The following is a 25,245-nucleotide window of genomic DNA, read 5'->3' on the forward strand; positions in this document are numbered from 1 at the left end:
AAATGGAGCTCAGAGTCACTCAACCTGGACTGCAGAGCTAGGAATTCAAATCCGAAGCCACCCCAAGAACTGGTATGCATTCATGACAAAGTTACCCCCAATGCATACATAAAGTGCCAAGAAAAAGAAGGTCAACATTGCTAGTCTCCCAGTAAGCCAAATGTGTTCAATTTTTTAAATTGGAGATTATATCCTTTCTAGCAGGCAATGGCATTTGTTTTTTAAAATGTGCTTCATTAGTAAAATAAAAATCAGCAGTCCCTCAAATGAAAAGGCTTTTGGGGGGGGGGGATTGGGGGTAAGTGAGTCTGTGAAATTCCAAAGATCATGAACCACCTCAGGAGAAAGGACTCACGCCTGGGGAGGTGGAGAGTGCCACTACAGGTCATCGGGAAGCTAAATAAAGATTCTCTGGCTTGAAATCAGGCCTCCCTGTTCACTGACACCTCATCTTTAGCTTGTCACCACCAGATCCAGCTTCCTTCTAATGGGGCCCCCAACCTCACGCCACAAGTGCTCATCACTTTCCTCATTTAATGAACCAAAGGCAGTGGGAAGCAGAGTGGGCTGAGGTTCCCAGACCACGCCCTAGCAAGAGTCCATGGCTAGAAGGAGTCTGAGAACTCAACTTTCCTCCTTAAGAAAGGGCAGTTTGTCTACAATGCTGTTAGTATGACAAAGGGGTACTTGAGCATGGTTTCCTGGCAGGTTGTGTATCCCTCTGGATATTTACAAGTCAAAGAGAAGCCATAACAGGGCTCTGCCAATCCCTGAATCCACAGCCAGTGGGTGGAGGGGGCATCAAAGGCCAAGTAAATGCCACGTGCAACCTGAGAGCTGACTGTCACCTGTTCCCTTCTTGCTTCCACATTCATTCGCAGCTCAGAGGCCTCAGTGGGGCACACTGCGGATGTAACACAGGTTACTACATACGTCTCTTTGCTGTGTATAGACTACTTTGAACCCACTAGGTGTCCCTCTGCATTTGTATTCTTAAAGCTGAAAATGGTCTCAGAGTGTAGCAAAAGCAGAAGTGTTTAAGCAGCTGGGCTGAACGAAGAATGCCACGGCCCTGACCACAGAGAGGGAGGCGACCAAGATACCAGGGGAGGGCACACCACCCCTGCACACAGGTGAGCTTCTGGGGCTGGCCACAAGTCCACACAGCTAGCGGGCACTGTGACCCTCTCCAAGCCAAGACCCATCTGAAGGATGCTTGCTGCACACCCAAATGCCCCCCACCCAATCTCACCAGTCACTCACTCTTGCTCAGGGCAGGCTGATGGCTGTGGGTGGCTTGGGCAGGATGGCACTGTTCGCTCTCTGTGTTTTAGAATAATTCACACCCCCAGATACCTCACTCCCAGGAGGTTATGCAACACTTATGATCGTCAGCCCCACTTGGATCTGTTTAACCTCCACCTGTGTTTCTACAGTTGTCATGAAACTTTTCTTACTGGCACTTTGAATGTTTACTGCTTTTGTGCTTATTGGATGTGATGGGGTAGAAGTAGTTTGTGGAACCCATCAAAACTAAGCACGAACCTAATCAATGCGACAGACTGCCAAAGGCCAGGATTGCCCTGCTGGGGGCCAAGCAGGCAGAGGTGAGCACCTCAGTTTTGGTCTGGACCGATGTTTCTAACTGTGAAGATGTGCCAGTGGAACCCTGACAGATCAGACTCTTGGAAGTGCTGAGAAGGACAAGGGCTTGCCATCAACCCATCTTCTCTAAGACTGTGAGGTGATTTGGAAACCAATGCTGCTGGCCAGATTGACCTCATTTACCTAGCACAAACCTAGGCTGTGAGCCCTAAGAATCTTAAGTGAGAGGTCAGGAACCAGGGGAAGGGGCACTGGATGGGGAGGCCCAGGCAGAGAACCTCTTCTGAGCCAAGGCTAAGTCCTGAAGGGCGGGGAGGAAACCAAAACCGGTCAGAGGGACTGACTAGGTTCAAGACCCAGCAATCACAAGCTCAACCTGTTTCACTTCCTTGGTATAAAGCATTTGACCCTAAGCACAATCTCTTTTGCTATCACCACACTTGAGAAATGCATAGTGCTTCTCAAATCATCCTGATACAAACTGAAGTTTGGTCATGACTGGTGTCCCTGGATAGGAGCCAGAGCTCCACACATGCACACCCCACAGCCTCATGTGCAGATTCGATGGTGACATAGCAGGGACCACATCTTCAGCTCCTCTGCACGGGTAACGCCAGCCACCTTCCTGATCCCAAAGACCATGTCTGAAGGTCACTGGCAAAGGGACACTGTCTGTAAGAGTGAGCTGTGGCTCTCAAATGAAAGCTCTCACGTCAGAGCAACTAACCCCAAGAGAGCCGAGAGGTGCGGCTTGTTCACACACACGCTCAGCCAGCAGTCCTTCTGGAACACTCCAAATGTCACCCATGGTGTTCTTTAAGACAGGCAGGACACCGTATATGTTGTCCTATTAAACCCGAGAAATTGCTCAATGACCTGAAATGTTACAAGGCCCAGTAACTGGCTGTCTAATTCCAAAAGGGGAAATTTAAAACATAAAAACGGGGACAGAAAAACCAACAGCCCAAAGCCTAGGATCTAACTCTTCCCCTGAAATCTGTCCAAGAAATCCCAAGAAATGGTTTCTTATGGTAAAAGGCAGAAATTTCAAATAAGTTAAAAATTTAATCACTTGTTTATAGAGGTTTGGTGTCATATTGACAAAAATTTTGTGTTACTGGTCACTATTAAATTGCTTTATACTATATACAGTCTTAAGCTTTACCACACAGATTTCTAATTTAGCATTGATTAAATTTCATGTTTGTTGTTGTCCTTTCATTTAATATCCATTTAAACACTGGGTATTAAATCTTGGCAGAGTATCTAATCCCAGACATAACACCCTTTCTGTATGAAAATCAGATGCAAATGATATCATTTTTTTCTAGGGCAAGGAGAAAGAGGATGAGCGTTCTCTCAAAGGTCGTGGCAACTCCCTTGGTCCGTGCTTAGGTGAATAACTTAAATATATTTACTTTTTTGTATATAAACTCACCAGTTTCCAAAAGCTCTGAAACCATTTTCACACTACGTTTTATAGAGGTTCTCAGGAAATTAGATGGGCCATCCCAGGACCACAAGGCTGCACTCAATTGAGGGGACGCTGTCCCTAGCCCAGCTGTTCCTAACTCACCACTGGATTCTTGGCACTGACTGGGCTTCCTCAACTTCGGTGCTACTGACAGTGGCACCGGATCAGTCTTCGCTGCAGGGGCTGCCCTGTGTATTGTAAAATGTTTAACAGCATTTCTGGTCTCCACCCACTAGACGCCAGCAGCATCCCCACTCCCACCTCCACCCCCAATTTGGGACAATCAAAAATGTCTCCAGACACTGTCAAATGTCCCCTGGGGAGAATGGTTGAGAGCCACTGATATAGACCAACCTCATATACTGGAAAATTTGGGCTCCACGGGTCAGGGGGAACTAGACTAGTTCAAATCCAACTCTGTGATTTAGCAGTTGGTTAACCTTGCCCAAATTACCTGACTTTCTTCATCCCCTGTCCAGTCCCTGTAAAACGAGAGACATGACACCTCCCTCACAGGGCTGGTGATGATGAGAAATATATAAAATATACCAAACGTCTAGTAGGCACCCAGTGACTATTAGTTCCTTCTTTCCTTTTGCTTGCTCGCTCCCATTGCTATGATTTCACCACTATAACCTCAGGACAACAGTAGAGGGAGATGAAGAGAGGGAGCGTATGCTCTTCATTGCACTGGAGGAATGATTCTAACACTAGGACGTTATACCCACAGTTATGTTACTCAGAAGGAACTATCACAAATTGTACCTCAAAGAGGAATCAAAGATTATAAAGGCCTGTTATACCCCCAAATATTCCTAGAAAGCACTCCTAAGTCTTCCAAACGCTTTGTGATTATTCTATCACCATAGCTGTGACGATACGTATCAATGCCCAGGTGGGCCCCAGTTTAAGAAAACTGTGTAAAACAATACACTTGTTTAACACCTTGAAGGAACTTACTTGTATTACAAAAGGATTCCACTACAAGCTTTTAGAGAGCTTCCTTAACACATCTAAAACATAATCCTATTTATAAAAGATTGGTTTATAGACAACTCAGAAATACCAACATAGTGGCTATTAAATAAATATACAAAGCTGTTTTATAAAGTGAGGCAAAGGTGTGTATACCTTTTTTTGACATTGAGACCTCAAAGTGAATGCTCAGAAAATTTCAATTAGCTCTCTTTTCTTTTCAATAGCTTTACTGAAGTATAATTTAGATACCGTAAAGTTCATCCATTTCAAGAGAACAACTTAATTAATTTTTAGTATTTACAGAGTCGTGCAACCATCAGCACAATCCAGCTTTAGAAACTTTCCAGCACCCCACCCAAAATCAATTAGCTCTTAATAGCATTCCCAGGGCATAGGTACGGAAGTGCTTTTACATTTCCTGGTCTGAATGAACCACAGGCCCAGAGGCATCGGTGAGAGATCCGAGGACAAGTTGAAGTTTGCCTTCAAAGCTTCCAAACCAGTTCCACATCCTAAGACCATAGACTGTAAAGCTGGTAATACTTGGCCCCAAACTGACTGGCATGTGAAGTGTGGGTCTGTGGGGTCAGTTGAAAAGATAGAGGGGAAATCAGCTTCCTCAAGTGAACAGGGGTGGTGTCCATGTAAAGAGATGGAAGTGGGAAAGGTATGATGAGATTTGAATAGAATGGAAAACAAGAGTCAAAACAAAGAAGGCAAGCAACTGAGGAGGAATGAGAAGGGCTTTTTTTTTGAAGTCAATTAGTTGAAACTAGACAGCTCAGTTCCCAGGCTGCTTCGCACCTGGAGGCCTGTTGCTATATGCTTTAGTGTGAAAGGAACAGAAAATCTCCGTAGCACTGAAATGTAACAATAAATCCCACCATGCCGTGGGAACTACAATATACTACATAATAAAAGTAAATGTTATGGCACTTGACTTCGCGGCCTCTAATCTCCCATTCAATCGGAACAGAGATTCTTCCGTCAGCAAGAGAAAAGCAGACACTTTAATTTTCATTTCTATTCATGTGCAGGCCGGTGTTGGAGCTCATCCATGTTTCCTATTATGTTACTTGAAATATGGCCGCATAGTTTGATACAAACAGTATCTCAAACTGACATCAACAAGTTAGCTTTGGACCAACTGATTTCATTCTAAATTATCTCGGGCTGACAGATGCTGGTAGTTGCCCACACGAGATCTGAAAAAGCCATGTTCTCTAATTTAATATGATAATAATTTAAAATTATAGCTTTATTAAGAGGAAACACAGATTTATTTATAGCTAACAACGATGATTTCCAATGGCTTTCAAGGCTGTATTCTGTTATTCGCGGTGGCCCGCATTTGGACAGCTTCAATTGTCTGAATCACTAACAAAACATTCTGGTACAAATAATTTCCTTCTTGATTCAAAACAATGAACAAATGCTACAAAAGCAGATATACAAAAGCAGCCCTGAAGAGAGCCAGCCCCTTGGCAATGTCCTAATCTTGACCGACCCATCTGCAAAGAACATTTCTGCATCTGGACCTAAGACACTTTGCTTAAAATCCTCTCCTCCGTTGGCCCCTGTGATGTTGCAAGAGCCCACTTTTCCCTTAGATGAGGGCTTTGCACAAGGTTTAGTCTTGAGTTCTAGGTCCTTCTTTCTCTTTTCTCATGGTAAGGATTTTATTTATCTTCTTGACTTTATCACTTTTAAGCAAACAACAACATTAATAATAAGCATCTCATCAACTGATTTTACATAATTCTGGAAGACAAGGTGAGGAAGCTTAGAGAGACGTTAGAACTCTTTATAGAGAAAGAAGCTGAAGCTCAGAGAGTTGGTGTAAGTTACAGAAGGTCACCCAGCCAGGAAGCAGCAGAATCAACAGCACTCAAACCCAGGTCTGCAGACGCCAAGCTCTGCCCGCCTCTCCGGCCTCAGCCTCCACCTTCAAGTCCTCATCCAGCACTGACGTGGGATGTCCAACCAAATCTCAATGTCAACATGCTTAAATTCATCACGTTTCCCCCCAAACCAGTTCCTCCTCCGGATATGCTTATTTCTACCCAAGTCATTTCCCCTCCACCAATCAGTCACCCAACCCTAAAACCTCAGAGCTAACAAATCATTCTCTCCTCCTCCCCACTCCCAAATCCCATCTGTTCCCGAGGACCAGCGATCATTCCCTCGCATTGCTGCTTGCGCAGCTACCCCTTGTTTCACCACCCTCTTCTGAGCAGCTCCACTCTGGCTCCCTCTCACTACCTCTCAGGCGAACTATCAAATAACCTGACTCCCTGACACCCACCTTCCCTTCATCTGATTGGTCCCACAAAGCTCCATCACTTATTATCTGAATTTTTAGACCCGATCATGTCACTTCAGTGTCAACCATCAACAGCTCCCACCGCCTGCAGAAAAAATTACAAATCCATCCCTCTCAAACTCAATCCAGCCCCGACTTACATTTCCGGGTGAGCACCACCCCTCCACGTCAGCGCAAGCTCTCTGCCGCAGCCAGGCCGACCTATGCTCAGCTATCAGCCCTCCCCCTGTGATTTCCCTGCGTGCTTCAGCCTCTGCCTCTGCCTCTACCGAAGCGAATCCAACTTCCAGATCCAGGTAAGTCTGTCCCCCTTCACGGAGCCTGCCCTGACATCCTGGGCACCAAGGAGCAGCCCCAACTCTGATCAGTCTTACTTTCTACCACTCCGTCAGCATTTAGACAGACCGTCAGTGTTACACGTTCCATTTGCCGTCTTAGGGGCCGCAACAGACCCAAAGCCCCTGGAAAGCAGGGCCTGTGTATGAGTAGTACAACCTTGCACTTGAGCAGTAGGTACTCAAGGACTTAGTGGTTGCTTACAAGGCTGCCAGTCATCATTTCTGGCAATGCAAATAATACATACATTAAATTATTAGCTTCAGGAATTATAGTCTTCTGGGATTAATGTCTTCTTGGCAAAATGAGAGTGAGCCAAACCTCAGCATCTCTTTCTGGGCGCCCAGACACATACACAGTATGAACAGCTTCCATAGGCTAACCCTCCCCCATCAATGTCCCCAACGTGTCCAAACTAGCTTGTCAGACCGCAAAACCTTGGATTAGTGTTTTGGTGACAGCCACCTCAGCCATCTCCAGACCCAAAGAAAACAAGGCTCAGAGGCCAACGCTCTTCACAAGCAAGGCACAGCCCTGTGCATCCTGGAGGTGGGTGACACCTCCCTTCCTGTGCGGGGCCCCGTGTGACCCTCACTGTCACTTCACCAACGGTCCAGCCTGCCTTAAAATGGGGCCCAAATGTTGAACCACAGCAGTAAAACCAGAACTTAATCAGGCTCATTCTGATGATTCCTTCCCATTCACAGCCAATCGCTGCTCTGCTCTTCTCTGCCCTTTAACCAAGTCCAAAGCTACAGCAGGCTAGTGTTTCTATTATTATTGCATCAGTCCAAGCTGTCAGAAGCTCCTGGTCATGCTTCTTGACTGGGCTTCTCAAAGGTTAAGTGAGGATGTAAAACAGTTTCTGGAACCAGGGCAAATACTTTTGGTATTTACGGTCACGACATATCCTACTCCCAAGCTGTCATAAGATCAGACCAGAGACTGCAGGTCAGCAGTTGCAAAGATGCAACTCTATTAGCAGGTTCAGAAGAAAACTGCACCCAGAAAAAAGTAACCCCAGGTGATAAGAACGCTCATGTTGGGCGCCCTAGTGAGCGTTCTCTTACAAGGCCTGCCAACTGTCGGACATTTGTTTCTAAACTGAGCGGCCAATGCAAATCATGCTGGAACCTTCCATGTCAAATCAATCCTTGATAGTGGCTGCCAGAGATTAGGGAAGAGGAGGGGGGAGGGACGTGTGGTTAGTGGTTATAAAAAGGCAACATGATGGATCCTAGCAGTGAGGGAAATATTCTGTATCTTGACTGTGGTGGCGGATACACAAGCCTACACATGTGACCAAACTGCAGAGAACTAAAGACACATAAGTACCACTACAACTGAGGAGTCTGGTGGGGTGTATCAAAGTCAATATCCTGCTTGTGACCTTGCACTACAGTTCATAAGATGCTACTGCTGGAAGAAACCGGGCAAAGGGTATGTGGTTCTCTCTGTACTGTTTGTTACAACTGCATGTGAATCTCTAATTATTTCAAAATAAAAAAGTTTAACTTATGAAAGGCAAAGTCCAAAATGTATCCCTCTGTGTCATGTAGAATATGAGAGAGTGCTAACTTCTGACCATGACAGGTACAAACAAAAGATGTAAAGCTGAAAGAAATGGGGTCCCTGAATCTGGATTTCTTAAAAGGGCTGCCACCCCGTCAGACCAACAGAGGCCTCAACCAGCACGCACTTGACCGCACTCCACCCACGCACATCCCCCCAAAGCCCTCTGCCTTGTTTACCCACGGACTCGAGCTACCCTCCCATCTGTCACATGGTGGTATCTTGACCTCGGGAAAACTCACGTTCAGAACTAAGTGGCAATTACCGCACCAAAGCTCATTTTTAACTCAAAGTCAAAACACTCAGTGCTGTGTCTACAGTGAATTCTGCTATGCTGTATGTCCACCCATTCACCTTTTTAGACTAAATACATAAATTGCTGGAAAATATGAATATAAGTGCTAATGCCCACTTCTCCAAAAGGTCTGTTCAGCATTTCTTTTCGTTAGACCTTGCAAGGAATTTTTCCTAAGGCCGAGGAGAGTAAAAATCCCAGGCGTTCTGTTTTAACGTGGAAATCACCATCACTTCCCATCTTTACAAGACTGCGACATCTAAAACCAACTGAGGGTTGTTAGCCTTGCATTTAAATGGCTGTGTTAGTTCTCATCAGGCTGGTGGAAGGGGCAAACCAAGCTCTGTGGTTCTTTTAAAGTTTTGCAAAGAGAAGCGAGAATGCTCTCCTTACTCACCGATGTCATTGCTGCGGTCCGAGAGGTCCTTGTCCAGGATGCCAGATATCGAACTGCCCGCCAAGTCGATCTTTGGACCGTCACCCCTACATTAAAGACACAAGTCCGGGCATTTAATAATTGGCGTGTGTCCTTGCCATTTTGTCAGCTTTCTCGCTGCACACAAGTTAAGGAGTGTGCTGCATGGGGGATGGGTCACACTGTCGCCTCGGGGTGACCAGCGGGAGCTGACAAGCTGTCCAGCCACATGGGCCTTGGTGCAAACCGGCCGACAGACTGGAGGCCTCCTCTCCCACACACATTTTCAGAGATGGCTATTTTAATAACGACTGTTCAGCAATGCACCTTCAGCCACAGACCCTCCTGTTGGTCCACAGGGCACGACGTAGGGCCCGCTCCTGCCCCATGGCCAAATAAGCACCAGCAAACGATAACCAGGAGCTTCCCTTTTAAGGAGCCAGGAATTTAGCCAATGTTGCTTGTCAAAGGTCGGCTACTTTCAACCTTGAGAAAAAGGGTTTCTGGCCTGGAGCGGAGGCATCAGCCAGGCTGTTGACAGGCACAAGGTGTCAAGCTGAGATCTGGCAGCCTGAAAGCTGGCGCTGGGGCATGGGCCTGTAAAATTAGACAGCTGTTGGGTGGGTGGCCCTGTGCCCATCAGGACACGAGAGACTTCCCTCTCTATCTGGGCTAGGAGCAGCCCTTTGGGATGATGGGGACAGGCCCCCAAGACGATGAGAGAAGCAGCCCACTCATGCGTGGGCAGAAGGTTCCTCCAAATCCCTCCGAACGGGCAGCTCTGTGGACCCTTTCAGGCGGATGAGCCCTGAACAAGATTATCCAAGGTCTGTGATGGCAAGTGAAATAGGAAAAGATCCTTGCCCTTAAAATGAGAGATTCTTGTCCATAAAATGAGAGGGAGAAGCCAAGTGGTTGTTCCCGGGAAAGCAACAGAAATAGTCCATCTCATAGCCCCCCTGTGCTCACCAGGCAGCCAAACCACACAACGAGTAACAGATTTATTCCAGGAGCACTTGTCAAATACCCACCACGCTGGGGGTGATGAGTGGGCCAAGCCAGGTCGTACCTACTCTGCAGGGTCTCGTGGTCTAAATGGGAGAAAGAGACAGACAGACAAGCTGGAGCCCACACGGCATAGGCTGGGTAAGATACAGGCACATCCAGGTCTTAAGGGAATCAAGAACTGGGTCAAGACACAGATCTGCGGGGCGGGCTGGGAGCACACAGAGGAGGCGGCATTACAGTTGGGCCTTGGAGGAAAAGGGACAGAGGACATATCAGTAAGAGGCATGACGGAGCAAGGACCCAAGGGTAGGTGGGAGTGCCCAGTGTGGCCGGGCTAAAGTCTGAGATCCTCACAGAGCAGTGAGAGGAGAAAGGTTGGCAAAGGTCAGACGGTGCTGGGCTGAGTCCCTCGGGGTTCAGTTTGTCCTGGAGGCAATGGGGACAGAGGAAAGCTGAAGCTGGTGACCTGTAAACCTGGAGGTAAGGAGCAGACTTCTGGGTTCCCCACCCAAGAAGGGGTGATGGGGGTGGCATTCAGCAAGACATGTGTATCCTTGTGACAGTGGAGAAGGCCCAGTAGACAGAGGTTGGCTTCCCTCAGCTCCCAAGTGAATAAGACTGACTCTTAACCTCAAGCACCCTCGGCCAGAAGACAAGCAGAGGTGAGAACTCCAGGGAACCAGGGCTGGGCCGAATGGCTTAGTCTCCACCAAGAGAAAGTACAGCTCTAAGACTGTGTATGTGCCTTAGGAGACTGCCTCACCTCAACCTCCCAAGGCTGTGGGACCCCCGGGCCAAGATTCCGTAGCAGACCCCCTCTCCACCACCCCCCCCCCCCGCCGGCTACCAAAGCTCAGGCCCCAAGGGGCACACTCCCTTGGACAGACACCGAGCCAACAGGAGTGGCAGGATTAAGGATGTTTATTTCAAAACACTTTATTGGCAGGGCCCAAGCATCTGCTAATTTGAATGTAAACTTCTGAATCAAATGTTTTAGAAATGTGGTATTATTAGTAAGAAAGCATTTTCTTTTTTTTTTTTTTATTCTTTAAATTTTTGGCTGCACTGGGTCTTCGTTGCTGCACGTGGGCTTTCTCTAGTTGCGGCGAGTGGGGACTACTCTTCGTTGCAGTGCGAGGGCTTCTCACTGCGATTGCTTCTCTTGTTGTGGAGCACAGGCTCTAGGCGCGTGGGCTTCAGTAGTTGTGGCACGCGGGCTCAGTAGTTGCGGCTCGCAGGCTCCAGAGCACAGGCTCAGTAGTTGTGGCACACGGGCTTAGTTGCTCCGCGGCATGTGGGATCTTCCCGGACCGGGGCTCGAACCCGTGTCCCCTGCACTGGCAGGCAGATTCTTAACCACTGTGCCACCAGGGAAGCCCAGCATTTTCATTTTTAAAAGTTCTTGAGGGCTCTTAATCTTATTACTTGGTATCTACAGAGCCTGAAAGATTTGGTGCTGTCATCTTCCTGACTCAGAGACTGAACTCAAGTTATACTCACAGCCAGACAGCTCTGTCCTTTTGGGAACACACCAAGGATTAAAATTTACGAAAACACATGTTCTGTCCAGGGAGAGAGGTCACTCAGGCAAAGAAAGTCCAGTTAATTCCACTGACCTTTTTTTTTGGCCAAAGGTGAGGATGGTTGGAGGTGACACCCTGGTGGGCAGCTGGGGAGAACGTCATTTGGGGGGGGGGGGGTTGGAGGTGCGGATGGGGGAAGGAGCTTTGCACGTCAGTGAACCATGTGTATCTCAGAACAACTCGGCTGCTTCTGAACATGTGGCTTATTCGTGCATTTTGGTAACTGTGGATCTTGGAGCTACCAGTTCCCTCTTTGGTTTGATACCTGGAAGCTTCTAGTCCAATGTGAGCCTCTCTCTCTCGATGGGGGCCGTAGAGAACTCTATGCCCATTGCGGTGCTCATCCGATCTTGGGCTGTATTACTTTTCTGCCCTTATTTCCCCTTTATTGTCACCCTTAACTATTTTATTCTTTTATATGCATTTTTGAAAGTTACCTCCAAGCCTTTGGGGAACAGGGCAGGGTAAAAAGAAGTAATTTTTAAGAACAGGGTGTATATCAATAGTATTTAAAACGTTCATCTGGGGGTCTATGCTAAAGAGATAGTCTGAAATACCCAAATGGGTTTTGCGGATCAAGATGTTTATCATAGCATTATTTGTAATAAAGAAAAATTGAAAAGAACTGGAGTCTTTCATAAATAGGGGAACAGTTGAATAACCTATGATATTTGATGGACTTTTATACAGCCATTAAAATGATACGTATAAACAGTTCATGACAACAGGGACAGATGCTTATGTTACAATGTCAAGGCGACAAATACAAGTTAAAAATGACATACACCTCACTGCACATGCACCCACATGCCCTTCTGATATATTAGGAAGAGGGATTTTTTTTTAAGGCTAGAAGAACATGTATTTATAGTGGTTATTCCTGGGGAGTCCGATGGGTGATTTCTAGCACCAGCCCAGCACCTGGTACATGTCAGGAGCTGAAAACTACTTGTAGAATTAATGAATATTTGCCTTTTTTTCTGAAATGGGAATGCATTATGTATTTATAATAACTGCATTATTCTCTAAAGACATAAAGTTGTATGACATTCAGTATGATCGCACCTATGTAAAACCGATGAAAAACAAACCAAAATATACACAGGAAAAAGATGGGCAAGAAACAGTCCAAAATGTTAATAGCAGTTGTCTCTGGGATAAGCCTATAGGTAAATTTTTCATTCCTTTTAAAGTTCACTCTTTTTTTTTTAAACTTCACTTTTAATAACAGAGATTTGTACAATTCAGGCAGCTTACGTTCGCTCTCCTTTCTCCCCAACAGTATCATCCAGGTAAAAGATGAGATTGCCTGGCCCCTACCTACAAACTCTCCTTTAAGGATCTCCCCGACCACAGGTGCCTCTGTGATCCCCTGTGACCACACCTGGAACTCACCTGGGAACCATCTGGGGGGGATGGAGTTACAAATCCTACACTGAGAGGTCCAGGTCATGAGGGATCCCCCCACCCGAAGAAATAGGAAAGAGCAGCTGTGAGTGACCCCTCCCCAGATTCTAAAGCGCCAGCCATATTCTGAAAGGAAGGAGACTGGGGTCCCCCCATCTCTCTAAATAAGTCCTGATCCCTCATGCCAAGAGCAGACACAGGCTTTCGGCTGAAATTATCTTCTACACAGGGCCAGAAGCAAGCCTATTTTGAAAACACAGTAGGTGTAGTTTAAAAAAGGTTCTGATCCTTCCAAGTAGGGAAGCTGCAGCTGGTGTTTTGACAGTGTTCAGACTGTGGGTGTGGAAGCATTTTACAATGTCTATTTGTAAATGCCTTTCACTGTATTTATAGACGTTTACAACAAAGCTAATGAATTTCAGTTCCGAAAAACAGCAGAATTTCTGAAATTCTTCAAAGCACACGTTTGGAGCAGGTGACACCCAATGAGGCTGCAGCTCTCGATGGTCCCTGTTCTCCTCCAGTCTGCCCAACACATGGGTACCATTTTGGCAAAAAAGATGTTACTAAATTCAACAAAAGAGGAAAAAGCTCATACTTTTGTAGTTTACTAGCTCCTGCAAGGGTTTGGGTTTTTTTTATGGTGAGTTTCTATGCCCACAGCTGTTAAATAAAGGGAGAAAATAGAAGAAAGCAGGCACATCCCCATATAGCCAAAGATATCAGAACATGGCTGCCCTTACTCATCTCTGATTGTTAAATCAAAATAATGTTATTTTCTTGTATTTCTTCAGCAGGTTTGGTTATGGATATTTAAAACACGTGACTTGGATAGGCAACTAGCAACCAAGAGTCTCCTTGCTTCGCTGGCCAGGGACCCTAAATCGCAGGGAACAGGTTGACCAGCCCAAGGACACCCAGCAGGAATAAGTGGAACCGACAATCCCACAGAAGTAACAGCAGCACCTACGCTTTACTGACTGCCTGCCACAAGCCAGGCACTAGGATAAGCTCCTTCCATGTATGATTCAATCGCCCCAACTGCCCCTTGAAGTATCTACTCTGCGTGGCAGACACGGAGCTGCACCACCCAGAGCCCCCTTCTGTGCAGGGCTGGTCGACCCCGCCGGTGGAAATGCTGTTGGCCCCTCCAGGGACCACCTCAGCTGCAGAGAGCCTCCTTGGCCTTTCCAGGGCGGCCCACACTTCACGGTATAAAAGTCTCAGCCATCTCAGCCCAACAGAAGACAACTCGGAGGGGCCATTTTAGCCCCAAAGCCCCCATGGACTTGGCCGAGGCTTTGGGGAGCCAGCGTCACAACTTTTCTCCCTCTGCCCAAAGCGGCTTCCTTCTCCTTCCCCACAGGCACTGAACCCTACACAGATCTTGCATACTAAAATTTGCTTCCTGGAGAAGCCCACCTGTGAGGCCCTGCTTTTCATTATATAGATCAGGAAACTCAGGCTCAGCGAGATGAAGTCACTTGCTGCCAAAAGGTCATAAAACTAGTTGAATGGTGGGGTCTGGATTTGAACCTACTAACTCTGCCTCTGGAGCCCAAGCTCTTGACCGCTTCTCAAAGCTGCTTCACTCAGCCTCCTGGTCCTGGAGACGGTGAGTCACCGAGGATGCCAGGCGGCCTGTGTCACCACAGCTCACTGCCAGCTGGGTGAACGGCCTTTGCTCCCCGAGTTAAAAAGTACTATTAATAAACAAAAATCCCATACCCGACCCACCCAGAGGGGCCTACTCTTTCCACTCAGACCTGAGACGTGAGATGGGGCACGTGAACAGTTGGAAATGTGGAAGATGCGCCATGTGCATCCCTTGAGAACGTGAGCTCAGCAAGTGGCATGCCCCAATTTAGCCCAAGTTGGGACAGTTAAGTCAAGACATGTGGCCTGGAAAAGATGCTGAAGTGCACAGGAAGCCGAGGCAGGCAAACAAGTAAATAAATAAATGAACAGCAGCATTAACAGCAGCAACTAAAAACCACCAAAAAGACCCCACACGCTTCTGGAGGTGACTGGGGGGTGAAGGGGAAAAAGAGTCGACTGATTCCTAGCAAGCAAAAGATCCCAAGTCCAGATGATGAATCTTTTCAGCAGTCTCCGCTCCCTGCCCTCAGAAGGATCTATTACCATAATGTAAATGTCTGGGTTTTAAGTGCCTAAAAATTGTTATGGGGGCAAAAAAAAAAAAAAAAGGCTAGGAAAGGAAAAAGAAATAGAAAAGCCCCATCCCCTGTACTCAGAAAACCACTGAGGTGCACCCTTTGAATCCTCCATTTTTCCCCAGCGCTCACCACACCTGGGGGTTATCTACTCATAGGGACGATGACAGATGGCAGATGTGAAGTTTCTGGAGAAACGACTAGAGATCCCCTCTCTTCTCTCTTGCTCCAACCCCGCAACCTTGTTTTATCAGCCCCTTCTAATGTAAAACCACCCTGTCCTATTGCTCACCGCCCTCACCCTGGTCCAGTCATGCACTGAGGATGTGAGGTCAATGGAGATGAACGCTCCCTCCCAGCTTTCTTGGCTGCCCGCTCACAATGTCTCAGACTTAGGCTCTATTAAAACTGGGTATTTGTTTTTCTCTTTCTGACTTACGTCACTCTGTATGACAGACTCTAGGTCCACCCACCTCACTACAAATAACTCAATTTCATTTCTTTTTATGGCTGAGTAATATTCCATTGTATATATGTGCCACATCTTCTTTATCCATTCATCTGTCGATGGATACCATATGCTAACACATATATATGGAATCTAAAAAAAAAATGGTTCTGAAGAACCTAGGGGCAGGACAGGAATAAAGACTCAGACGTAGAGAATGGACTTGAGGACACGGGGAGGGGGAAGGGTAAGCTGGGACAAAGTGAGAGAGTGGCATGGACATATATACACTACCAAATGTAAAACAGCTAGCTAGTGGGAAGCAGCCGCATAGCACAGGGAGATCAGCTCGGTGCTTTGTGACCACCTAGAGGGGTGGGATAGGGAGGGTGGGAGGGAGGCGCAAGACGGAGGGGATATGGGGACATATGTATATGTATAGCTGATTCACTTTGTTATAAAGCAGAAACTAACACACCATTGTAAAGCAATTATACTCCAATAAAGATGTTAAAAAAAAAACTGGGTAAAGATTACCCGGCTCAGGCCCCCATTTTATTACGGACGAGGGTCCTGGGCTCTAAGGCTGGGAGTTATGAGCCCAAGGCCACACAGCTAATTGGTAGCAAAGCTAAAACTGGATGGAAGCTTCTTGACGCCCAGCCCCATCTTTGCCCACCACACTTGGGGCGGTAATAATCAAAATGCACATGTTTGATGCTTCTAGAGATTTTTCTCTTGCAAATAAGCAACGATAAGAGGGCTCCGCCCATCTGTGGAGGGAGCAGGGATGAAGCCAGTCCTTCAGAAGCGTTCTGTGAGGGGCCATTACTGCCCGGGGAGGTTGAATCCTTCCTTCAGGAAAGGACAAAATTGCACCAGCAGTGAGCCCAGTTTCCTTTGCTCATCAGCGGGAGGGCAGGAGGAGCCTCGCTCCCCTTTCCCAGAAATGTGGATCCAAAGGCTCTGCCGATCCTGTGGAGCCCCTCCACACCCACCCCACGGCCTAAAATGTCCCAGGAATCACAGGCATTTTTTGACTACAAACTTCCCGTCTAAATGTGGGGCAGCCTGAGCGAGGCCAGGGGCGCAGGAAGCGGGAACCAGAGTGGTTTTCCTGGCAGCTCTCCCCTTGCTCTGTGTCCTTGTTTGGATGAGCACAAACAGGCTTGGCTATTTATAGTTGGTGAAGACACGTTGGAAGGTGATGGGACACTGCCCACTCAGTTCCCCTCCAAATTTCTGTTCTCTGTGCAGACTCTGCAAGTGTGGGTGGAAACAGGCCTCCGTCTAGAGCCCATCCAGGGCACAAGCCCCAAGCCCCTAAGGCCAAAGGACGATGACACCCGCAGCTCCCATCTGCAAACCCACAGCTGGGCCTCTCAGAGGGGCAAGGGTCTTTTGATGCCTGGAGGAGGGGATGCCATCAGTGCACAACTCTGAGAAAAGTTTGTGGGGTGTCACTTGGAGGAAGCGTGTTCAAAAAAATAGCCCGTGGGAAAAGCATTATACGAACCGATTAGTACCTGTGCCTGTGCGGGGCGTTAATATCCCCTACTGATTCCTTGCCTGCTTCTGGCCATCACTGGCAGGAAAATCAATGTGGCTCAGTCTGAGCTGAGGCTAAACCCATCACTACTGTTGTTGGATCTTGCTGCAGGGAATGAAATTTATTCTAGGTGAGGATGGAAAGACGTATGGAGAGAAAGTTATACATACAAATGAAATGAGGCCAGCCAATAAGGTAGACATTTCTACAGTGTGACAAGGTATTTCCCCCTGTGGGATTCCTATGCTCCATAAACCACCCACCGTCCCTCAGTCCCTAGCCTTCCCTGAGTGCTGGCTACCCTGACGCTCTCGCGGCTCTGCTCCCACTCCCTAGAGACCTCTCGATGTGCGGTCTGCACATCGTGTTTCCTCGCTCCCTTGGGGCTGCTGAGCACGACCTGTTTGTCACCATGTGGCAACTCCTCTCCCAACAAGGTCACCCACTGAGCTCTCTCAAGGGAGGAAAAAAGATTGGTTGAGGGCCTCACAAGTGCCAGGAGAGGAGCTAGGTGCCCTAGGAGCGGCGACGGAAACTGAGACACAGAGAGGTGTGCACCTTGCCTGAAGCTACAGGGTAAGGAAGCAGAGGGGTGGGCTTTCCACACTGGTGGGCCTGGCTCCAAAGCCCAGTAAGCAGTGGGTGGGCAGGAGGCATGTCTGGCCTGGTTACCGGAGCTAACTACCACCCAGGAGAGGGCCTAGCCAAATGGAGGCACTTGATGAATTTCTGAAATAATGAATGACACCACACACAGCACACACACAAACACGCACGCACACACACAGAGCACACACATACACAGTCTGTATGTGTCTGCCCGCCTGTTCTTTCTTCACCTCAACCCTGAGTCTGTCTCTTGCCCCCAACTATCGTAGAGGAACCACTTGACTGGGATCACCAAGGGCCAGCTAGTGACCAAAGCCCCTTCAGTCTTCCCGGCTCTCACTTTGGTGGAGGTTCTCATAGTGGGCTTGGCTAACCAGCGGCGGCAGCAGCCCCGGGAGCTTGCTAGAAACGCAAATTCTCAGGCCGGAACCCAGACCTCCTGAATCAGAAACTTGGAGAGCAGCGATCTGTGTTTTAACAAGACCGCAGGTGATGCCAACGTACACTCAAGTGTGAGAGCCACTGGCCGGCAGCTGCTCCACCCTCCCTCCTCCTAGCTCCCACGGCCTTGCAGTCCACTCACCCTTCTCCACAGCTCCTCGTCCTTCCTCCACCCTGTAAGTAATGGTTTTCCCCACTGTTGCCTGTACTCTCTCCTCTTCTTCTCTGTAATCTCCTGGAGTGATTATAGCCATTCCATGCCTGTAACTACCATCTGTGAGCCAATGACACCCACCTCTGGAAGTTCTAGCCGAGATCTCTCTCCTGAACTCTCCAAAGACACGTCTTGGTCCTGACTTGTAGAAAAGAAGGGAAACACTCAAACACCACATGCCACATCCCTAGGAATCTTTGAAAAGACATTTAGAATACTTGAGCAATCCAAACTCAAAATGATGGCTCACCACCCAGGTACACATTCTATCTGCCTGCTTAGGGAACATTTGTGTGCACTCTAGCTATCTTTCTTTCCCTGTTTTTTTTTTAATTAAACGATTGATTAGCTTAGAGCTAATAAGAGCAAAGGTCTTTTTTAGTGCGTTCTTTTGGTGGGCATGGGGACCACACACCTCACAGAACCACCAGGACCTAGAAGTTTACTTTCTGCTAATTTGTATCCTGAGGGGCTTGAAGCAGCTGGGATGCCTTCCTAAATCTAAAGAAAAATTAACTTCCGTGTGGGTAAGTTGGTCTCCAGAGAGACATCTGCCCTTCCCTAAGCACTTAGTTGATGTTTGGCATACAAATGTTTACTTAATCTTTGCCTCAAGCTAAAATGTCTCAGGGCTCAACAGTCACTAATCTCCCAGTGTTTCTCTGGTATCCAGGGCTCCCTCTTCATTACAAGGAAAAAATGTGCAATTCCACTGTCCCTCTCCCTGGATCCGTGTTCCAGTTCTCTCCGTATAGCCTTCAGCCTTTCATGCGAAAGGTACCTGGTGTGTTTAAGATTTAAAGCAATAGGCCATCTGCAAGTGGCACAGGTCTGGGAAGCCACTAGGCCTCCTGCCCACAGTCTGGTGTCCAAGACCCAACTGCCCACCTTCTCACTGAGATTCCTCATCTGACACAGGCTTCCACATCTGAAGTCAGTGGACAGTGCCCTCTGCGATGCTTGAGCCACAGTAAGCAACTCCATCCATCTGGAACCTCTTGACTTAATGACCTGCTACCACCCTGACTATTGAAACTTTCTTATCACTGACTGTCATCAACTCGCAGAACACCCCGACATCCACCTGGGATCCCGGACACTGGCTTCGAGAACATCAGCCTCACCTCATTTCAGCTCTTGCCATCTTCCTGAGCCTATGACAGCCAAGTGGGCAATCCATCCCCTCCCTCCCCTGGTCCCTTCAGCCCTTATGACCTTCATTCATCCTCAGTCATCCACATTCAGGGCCCCTCCCTCTGTGGATATGTCCACCTTCAGACCCACTCCGCCTCTGAAGTTGTGGGCACCAACCTCCCCTTCCTGACCAGCATCCCCTGTACTTCCGGCCATCGACTTTTCCCACTTCCGGCTTCCACTCCATCCCTGCCCAGCTCACCTCCTCTTACTTCTTTTAGCTTCACTTCCTTCCTCTCAGTCCCAGAGCCCCTGTCTATCACTCAAGCCCCGCCTCCACCAGCCCCACCCGTCCCCCCCCCTGCCAGCAGCCTGCCCCTCCACTCAGAGCGCTGGCTGCTCTGTGCTGCAGCAGACAACAGGCACGGCTCCCTGGCAACTTGGGCCAAAGGTCCTGCTCCCACTTGCCCGCTCTTCGGGAAGAAAATGAGATTGTTTACAACTTGGGGTGGCCATGTTTGGGAAGATTAACAAACCTGTTCTGGTCTCTTCAGCCTGCTTCTACCTCTTTCCCTATAGGGTTTATTTTCTTTTGAAGGCACACACCTGCTCTGCCCCTCAGGTTGCTGGCTCGCTGCCTTCCGCTGCATGCAAACTGCTAGGGCTCAGGACAGCCTGCTTCTTTCCAGCTTTTCCTTGGATTTTTTTTTCTTTTGGACCCTTCTCCCAAGTTTCAGGGCCTCTTCTCATGGGGGTTTCAGACCCCATCTTTATTAAATCGATAATACACATTATGAGACATATAACATCACATGTCCATGTGTGTGTATACAACACACACACACAAAAGTTTAGGTATATTCTGTCATTTGAAATATCTTTATGATCAAATATCAAAACAAGTGAGTAGGCGCTATACTTTTGAGACTCCACTTTCTCAAGTGTGAAGATAGAGGTAGACAGAATGCTCTTTGTACCACGACTACCTTAGTTATATGGTGGGCTGGACGAGACCAGCAGACGCTGTCTTTATGCTGTGAGATAATAACTGATGCATCCCCAAAGCACAGACTCTCAAACAAAGGCACTTATGACCTAGGGGAATCTCCTATCATCATTCAATTTTTAAATCAACTCTGGTACTAAGTTTTTTTGGAAAAAGTCTCTTTCTTCCTGTTAAATTTCTACCTACATTTACTATCTGGAAGTAAGTATGTTAACGGCATGCTGCTACTTGCTCAGATGGACACAAAATTGCGCGGGTGTCCTAATTCCTTTAGACATGATTCCTGAAGACCAGGATCTATAATGGCCAAGCCCCACCGTTACTAAGATCCAGAACAGTGCCTGGTATACAGTAGTCCCTCAATCCATTTCTGTTAAGTAAATGCATCTAAAAATGACTCCCCTCTTCCTAAACTTAGGTATTCCTTTTTCTAAAAGATGCTAGTTCCTGTTTAAATAGAAAGAAATTCATCTCTTCTGGAAGCCACATTTGGCAGCGAGCTTTCTGGCTGGTGAGAGGAAGCTTGAGCCCAGACATTGCAGCTGGAGTGGCAATGCCTCATGCCTCATTCCCAGTAAGAACAGCAAATGGTGACTGTGCGTCCATGTGTTCAACCATCCGTCTATCCATCCGCCCATCTACCCATCCAGTCAGGTAAATCCTGGCGAGGATTTGGGTTTGCACAGCAGACAATACCCCTTTTTGGAGGACTACCGACACAAAACTGTTTGACGTTAACACTCCTGCCTCAACTACCTTGGCGGAACAAAACAAGTTCATAAACTAGTATACGGGTTGGTTGTCCAATGTAACTGCTTAGCAAAAAATATGAAGTGCATGAGATACTGAGAAACAGCAAGCCTTTCTTCGATCTTCTTAAATTTTTTTATGTTGAAATCCATGGCACACTAGGTGACTTAGAACATAAGACGCACATGCTACAGAGCTCGTACAGGGGCTGGGAAGGATGACAGGAGAGCAAAAGTGAACAAAATGTAAGCACTGGCAACTCCCCCCCCTTTTTAGGAACCATGGCATTCAACAAGTGTATTAAATGAGCCACTACCATATGCTCAACCCCGTAAACCATGTGGAGATGACAAAACACACTCTTGATCTGCTTTAAATCTGGTAAAGGAGTCCGGGGGTGTGAGCATCCCAAGTGGCACAGCATGGGGCCCCGCACCAGGCTAAACACGGGGTGTCAGGCGTTTGGAGGAGAGAGCAATCGTGAGAGATGAGGGAAGGCTTCCAGAAGAGGGGCGTGCTAACTGGGCACTGAAGTCGGGGAGCACTAACGGACACATGAGAGGCAGCCGGGGAAGGAGGGTGGCACTGCCAAAAACCTGAGATCCTCACAGCGTGGATGTGGACCGGCAGCATCAATTCCCAGACCTACCGGATCAACGACCGTGGGGGTGGGCCCAGCAATGTGTTTGAACATGATCTCCAGGTGACGCCGATGCACGCTCAAGTTTGAGAACCACCAAGCTAGAGCAGGCACCGTCCTCCCTTCAACTGGCTGTGCAAGCGGTCAGGGCAGGTAGCGGCTCCTCAAATGCTCCCAGCCTTGCCCGGGTCTGCCACTTCCAGGGATTGGCAGGAAGGAAGCCTGGGGCTTGCCTCTCGCTCCCTCCTTTCTGCAAACCAGTGCCCTGGGAGCTTGGGAGGTCGGGGACTGCCCACCCTCTCCCAGGCTGCTCAGATGCCACACACAACGTAAAGCAGCGTAAAGGCAGTTACGCTTCCCACTGGCTTCTGTACAAACCCCTCTCACGCATCTTCCTTGGTGGCTCGTCTTTCTGATCCACAGCTGGATCTCGGGAGAGCTGGAGGTGCGGAAGAGCTCAGCAGAGGCGGGAGGAAAATGGGGCTTCTGTGAGCCCAGAGGGTCGGAGGTTATCATTCACTCCCCGCTCCCGTGCAGGTCTAATGGCTCGCAAGGCCTGCACCTATCTCCTAACGAGACGGCTGAGAGCAGCCTTTGAAGGCGCAGAAGCCATTGGAACTGCACTTTGCTTCGGATCGGATCATTAGAGCAGCAGGAATATTCTGGAAATCGTTATTGACTTCATCGAAATGCCTGTGGTCCCTGGAAGACTATAAGAATTTGGCAGAGCGTGGCTTCTGTTCTCCTTTGACCCACCACAAAGTGATGTACGACCCCTGCTGCTCCCTCCTCCCTGTTTGTGGAGCTCACGTTCTCTTTGGAAGCACTTAGGTTTACATAACCTTTTCCTTCTGAAGTGCGAGCTCTGGGCCGACCACGCTACTGAAGTGGCCCTTGCTAAGGTCATTGGGGCTGTCAAGTGGCCTCATCGTGCGCGTGTCAGTCAGCAGAAGAGGACACAACACGTAGGGGCCTGACCCACTCAACAGTGGCCCTGGTCCCGTTAGTTTACCCCGGGGCCATCATAGGGGAGCAGTTGTTTGATTGGATCTTGGGGGACACCTGCCGAATGACACAAGTGAGCCAGCCGCTCCTCCAATGGGCTCACATACCTGAGAAAACTTTGTGTTATGTGTATTTTACCACGATTTAAAATTTTTTTCTAAAATGTAAATGAGCTATTTTTGTTTCACTCCAGTATACCCAGTTTGATACACAATCATAAATAAGACAATGAAAGTAAAGTTGATTTACAGGCCCGGGGCTACATACTCGGGAATTACATCCTTCCATCCTTTTAGATGCATTCCATGATCATCCACAATGTACAGACAGGGAAGGTGAGGAGAGAGGGGCAGTGACCTGCTGGGGCTCCCAATCCTACTATGACGTGAGCCCGGAAGCCTGCCTGACTCTAGCACGAGGACACTGAAGCCCCATGAGATTCTCACCATGCAAACTTAGCTCAGAAGAACGAAAATTCGGTGAGTGACTGTGTGTTGACAGGTCCATGTAAAGGCCTCTAGGCCACCGACTGGCTCCAGTATCTTACATCAACACGTATAATATGCATGTAACGGTAGAAAGTTCCAGCAATGAACTTGTGGAGAGAACGTGACACTTCCTTGTCCCTTGTGGTGGGCATCTCAGGTCTGGAAGGCACAATGTGCAACTCTGATTCCGTATCACTAACACAGGTGTCCAGCCAGCCAGTGAACAAATTTGAGTTTTGCCAGGCCCGTCTCGGAACTCGTGCCTGAACGAAGCATGCCCCTTGCCTGTGAGGGTCTCACAGTTCACGGACATGGCCACTAAGACAACGTTTGCCAGACTGGGTCCTGGGTCCCCCAGTAGGGCTGCGCAGGCAAGAGCAGAGGGAGCCTGGGAGTGTGGAGGGAGCCACCCCAGAGCAGGGAGAGGGCCAGGGGATGGAGCTGCCAGTGAGACGCACGCACCCAAGCCAGCAGGACATCCAGGGGTGAAGGCGGGCATGCCACCCGCACTTCCGGTCGGAAGGGCAGCTGGCCTTGCTCTAAGGAAGCACAGGGGGAAATCCCCACGCGTGAGCAGGGCCTAGATGCCACGACCTGGATTCTCATCTCTAATCCTGAAACCCACGCTGCGCCCCCCAGCCTCACACCCACTTCTGCCTGAGCATGGGAGCAAGGACCCAAGTGGCTGGAGTCCAGCGTCCTGCGGCTGCCCTGCCCCCGCCCCCACCACCAGCGTCAAGAGCGGAGCAGTACCTGGTATGGGTCAGGGGACCCGCTGGTCGCTCCGGCCTCCTCGGGGGCAGCGCACCTGGTCTGCTGAGAGAATTGGTCTTGGGTGGCCGCGGCTTTTTGGGCGGTATGGCAGGAACAGAAGCCTTCTGTAAATCCAGCTTTGGCTCTCTCTCTGGTCTTTCTTTAAGTCATTGTTTAAAGAAGCATAAAGAAGACAGATAGAACTAGTGTAAGTGACAGTACTGAAGACTGCTTGTTTTCTGCTTAAAAAAATCACTGACGCTGTTTGCCAAGGTCAGGATGGAAGGCGAAGAGCATCATCTATTCTTGGCCAAGTTAGAAAGAGACCTATACAATCACAGCCCACTGTTCACCTTTGCTCATGCGGGTCCCTCTGCCTGAGGGCCCTTCCGGCCATTGCCCACCCTTGGAAAACTCCTACTCATGCTTCATTGGGCCTACTCACATTTTGCCTGGCTGAAATGTGACACGGTCATGTTCCCTTCTCAAGAGCTGGACCCGCCCTCAGAGGCAGACTTTCCTACTCCCTCTCCTGAGCTACAAAGGACAGCCCTTTATAAACAGGCTCCACTTGAGTACTTGCTGGGTGTCTGCATGCTTGGCACGGCCTGCAGGCAGTCAGCCCCCAAGGGCAGGGCCCACGTCTGGCCATCTCTCTAGAACCCGCGTGGTGCCTGGCACTGAGCAGGTGCTCGGTAAATGGCTGATGGGTTTGGTCAACGGCCAGCGGAACCTGTTGGGTGTGGGGAGGAAAGAGGCCTGACGTCTCCCAGGTCAGCTTGTGTAAAGCACCAGGAGCCAACAATTAGTTCTGGATTCTTTCCGTGCACAGTTTCACCTTGGAAGGTAAACTGGGACTTCACAGGTATTTGGTTTCCGAGGGTTTTGGGTGTCGGAGCTATTAGAATGAAGTTAAAGCCAGATCTGGTGCCATACTGGGCAGTGCTTGGTGGCAGCTTCATGCTTCATGTCCCCACGTTTCTCTGCAAAGACAGAGCTTCAGAGAGCTGCCCACTGGACAGGCAGCATCCCTGTGCT

The 25,245-nt window shown here is 48.6% G+C and overlaps 1 protein-coding gene and 1 long non-coding RNA gene across 9 annotated transcripts in view; one reads left to right on the top strand and one right to left on the bottom strand.

Annotated features, from left to right (window-relative positions):
- The window catches only part of LOC309620021, a 601,726-nt gene that overhangs the window by 499,212 nt on the left and 77,269 nt on the right, over nucleotides 1–25,245 (top strand). The gene's annotated exons all lie outside the window — the stretch shown is intronic.
- Nucleotides 1–25,245, bottom strand: part of SH3KBP1 (SH3 domain containing kinase binding protein 1) — a 337,377-nt gene that overhangs the window by 26,486 nt on the left and 285,646 nt on the right. For all 8 annotated transcript variants that reach the window (XM_082375630.1, XM_082375635.1, XM_082375631.1 and 5 more), the window contains 2 exons: nucleotides 24,208–24,367; nucleotides 8,981–9,066 (listed from right to left, as the gene is read on the bottom strand). In XM_082375630.1, the coding sequence (XP_082231756.1) occupies nucleotides 8,981–9,066; nucleotides 24,208–24,367 (246 nt within the window). The remainder of the gene's footprint in view (nucleotides 1–8,980; nucleotides 9,067–24,207; nucleotides 24,368–25,245) is intronic.

The sequence above is a fragment of the Balaenoptera borealis genome (genome assembly GCF_965194805.1).
Source record: "Balaenoptera borealis genome assembly, chromosome: X".
In the NCBI taxonomy this organism is placed as follows: domain Eukaryota; kingdom Metazoa; phylum Chordata; class Mammalia; order Artiodactyla; family Balaenopteridae; genus Balaenoptera; species Balaenoptera borealis.